Source organism: Malania oleifera, chromosome 4, assembly GCF_029873635.1.
Source record: "Malania oleifera isolate guangnan ecotype guangnan chromosome 4, ASM2987363v1, whole genome shotgun sequence".
NCBI lineage: Eukaryota > Viridiplantae > Streptophyta > Magnoliopsida > Santalales > Ximeniaceae > Malania > Malania oleifera.
The window spans coordinates 31,170,016-31,173,180 of NC_080420.1; the positions used below are offsets into that span (position 1 = coordinate 31,170,016).

Below are 3,165 nucleotides of genomic sequence, written 5' to 3' on the forward strand. Positions count from 1 at the left end.
TGATTTCTTACAAAAAAAAAATAATAATTATATCTATTTAATTTAATTAAAATATATACATATGATGAAACTATTATGAAATATTAAGTCGGTGTATTCCAAAACCTTTTTCATCATTATAAAGAATCCTAATATTTTCTCACTATGATAAATCCTTCGTAGCATGAACCACACTCCCCTTTACCGCGAGTAAGAAAGCGTTGCCTGTGATTCACTACTTTTCAAGCTTGGTGACGGCTGCTTTTATTCCAGTCCACTTAATCCTTCTTTATTTTATTTTCCCGTCTCACACCAAGTCTATATATACATGCCTATTTCCTCTGACCATCGCCCTATACCAAAAACGTACGCAGCTGAGTCCTGCATACCTCAACTCTCTCTCTCTCTCTCTCTCTATTTTTCATCTTCCTCCGGCCACTCATCATGTTCATCAACTACATAATTTTCATCATTGCCCAGCTCAAATGGGCGTGGAACTTCCTCTTCCACCAATCCCTCTTCCTGCACCGAGACCTCGTCCTCGGCGCGCCATCGTTCGAGACGGGAGAGAAGCTTGGCGTGACGTCTTACAAGGCGGCCCTGGCGCAGCCTGGGGGACGGGAAGACGAAGAGGCGGCGGCGGAGTGCGCGGTGTGCCTGTGCAAGATAGAAGAAGGGGAGGAGATAAAGGAGCTGAGGTGCGAGCATCTGTTTCACAGTGATTGCTTGGATAGATGGATGGGGTACAGGAATACCACGTGTCCATTGTGCAGGGATGCTCTGGGTCCCCGGAGAATGGTCACGGAGCTGGGAGAGGAAGTGCTCGTGTTTAAGTTTTGCTCTTTTCGCTCCGGCGGCGGGAGAAGCATGTGGTGGCTTCGGTAAATTGTTATACGTATAACCGGCCGGCGCTAATTAAGCTGCTGAAAGCCTGAAACAACTGTTCTAATTTCTTCATTTTATTTTGTTCTTTTCTGAATTAATGTTTGTATGGTGAGGAACGGGTTCCTTTGTATTGCACTTTGGCAAAAATTAAGGCACTTCGTATGTAAAATGGGGTTTGTTAATTAATGCGTTACCTGTATAATTAAGGTGAGTCAAGTTGCATGCTGATCCAATTGTACGTACTACGTACCAATCAACTTAGCTTGTTCACTGCTTGATGCCAAAACTTTTCCATCTGCAATGAATGTCAACGTTGTATCGATGGATTGATGGATTTCAAATTTGTTAAGTTGAGAGCGAGATACCCTTTCCCATGAATATATATACAATAATGAAATGGTGAGGGGCAATAATAATAATGATTTGATAGAGTCGTGATTAACCAGTTTTTTCTTTAGGTACAGTTAGTTTACCTAATTACTACTTATTGATGGGTATCTAAACTAATCTTAAAGCCAACAAACCCATAGTCTTGCTCTACTTTTATCAAAACTAAGATTGGGAGTATAGTTGTAAAAGAGGAAGGAATTGATACCCCCTACACACTTGTTTCATCAAACGATATCTAATTAATTATGAATTATCCCTAAATTAAATCGAATGATCTTTTATTAACTTCTTAAGAGAAATAGAATCCTCTTCCATGACGTGATACAACACGTCATAGGTAAAATAAAATCTAATTGTAGCCATAGCCTTTGCCTCCAATTCCTTCTAATTTGCATCATTCATGTCTTCCGATTGAACATCATACAAGGCCTTAACCAGCCCTTGCTGTACAAGCAAATCCTTCTCTGTCATCGACTGAAATTCTCGATTCCAACAAACTTGACAATTTCAAATTTCACATACGAAGTACTCGAAGCCATTACAACACTACTCTAATACCAATTCGTTGTATAGATTGAATTTGCACAATGGAATATTGAATCAATCAAATGTAGCAATCAATGGTAAACCAAGAAAGCAACACAACCACGCAGTATGTATGAAAGCAATAGAAACAACATAAGGAATTATGTGATTCGGTAATGCCTACATCTATGGGAGCAATCGACAAAGAATTTTACTATTTGGTATCAAAGACACTTACAAAAAATGCGAAATTACAATTACATCAAGAACAATGTATATATAAAGTTCCCAGAGACTTTCCCTCCAAACCTCAATCAACTTAACGTCCCTCTTTCAAAATTTAAAAAATTTGTGCTGGGTTCCCAAGCCAAACCGACGATGATTTCAGGCATGATGGAAATTGTTTGAAATTGGATGCCAAACCATCGACGGTTATAGCCAAGCCATAGACGATTTCCCTGTTGCTCCACCAACACTTTGATTTTCTACTATGTTATCCCTTTATACATGTATCCCATTTAGTACATGAGTCAAATATCACAACAATACATGTTCCATTGATTTTTAATCTAAATAGTATGACTAATAATAAATTGAATATTGATTGATTTGTCTCACATTTACGAGAAGACATGAATGTGTATAGTAATGATTCTTGAACGGGTCTAAGATTCAATGAACACATGCATATAATGAATGAATATTTTGATGAAAACCTTATTATAATTGAATATATATACACTATCCAAATATAATATATGAACATTGATTTCCTTTTGACCAACTGAATGTTGATTTCCTTACACACTATCCAAGTATAAGGGAAAAAATGGACATGAATTACACAAGCACCATTAGAAATAGCAGATAATGAGAAGAGTGAAGCCAGCAAATTTCTCTTATTATTCATGAGTTTAATTACGCAAGTTGACAGAAGTTATCTAATACGAGATGTTATTGTACGTATCTATATGTGTGTGAGGCTTGTGTTTCTACATATTTATATGGAAATTGGCTGAGTATGTGAAGTGAACACAAGGAAAGTAATCTGATCAAGGTTCTACTCGACTAGGGTGGTACTCATATTTCCCCTATTGTTAAGATTTATAGGCTATTTTTTTTTAGTATTATATTTAATTATGTATTATTTTTTGCAACATTTTAAAAGGCACAATTAAGGCTCACCTTGAGTCTTACTTCAAGGCAAGGCATGCCTAAAACTCCTTAAGTCTTAATCTAAAATACCAAATTCAAAAAGGGCTAAGCATTACTTGCTAAGGCTTACACATTTTTACAAAAGGCATGTCTTTTGCACCTTTTTAGTCGAGGCTTACACATTTTGGGTGTGTGCAGTTTATTTTTTTTAACGATTAAGATTTTTTTTTT

The 3,165-nt window shown here is 36.8% G+C and overlaps 1 protein-coding gene across 1 annotated transcript; it reads left to right on the forward strand.

Moving 5' to 3' along the window:
* Positions 1-307: 307 nt before the first annotated feature.
* LOC131154354 (uncharacterized) lies at positions 308-1,070 on the forward strand. Its single transcript, XM_058107066.1, has one exon. The coding sequence runs from the start codon at positions 424-426 to the stop codon at positions 862-864; it is 441 nt and encodes a 146-aa protein (XP_057963049.1). The 5' UTR covers positions 308-423; the 3' UTR covers positions 865-1,070.
* Positions 1,071-3,165: the final 2,095 nt, after the last annotated feature.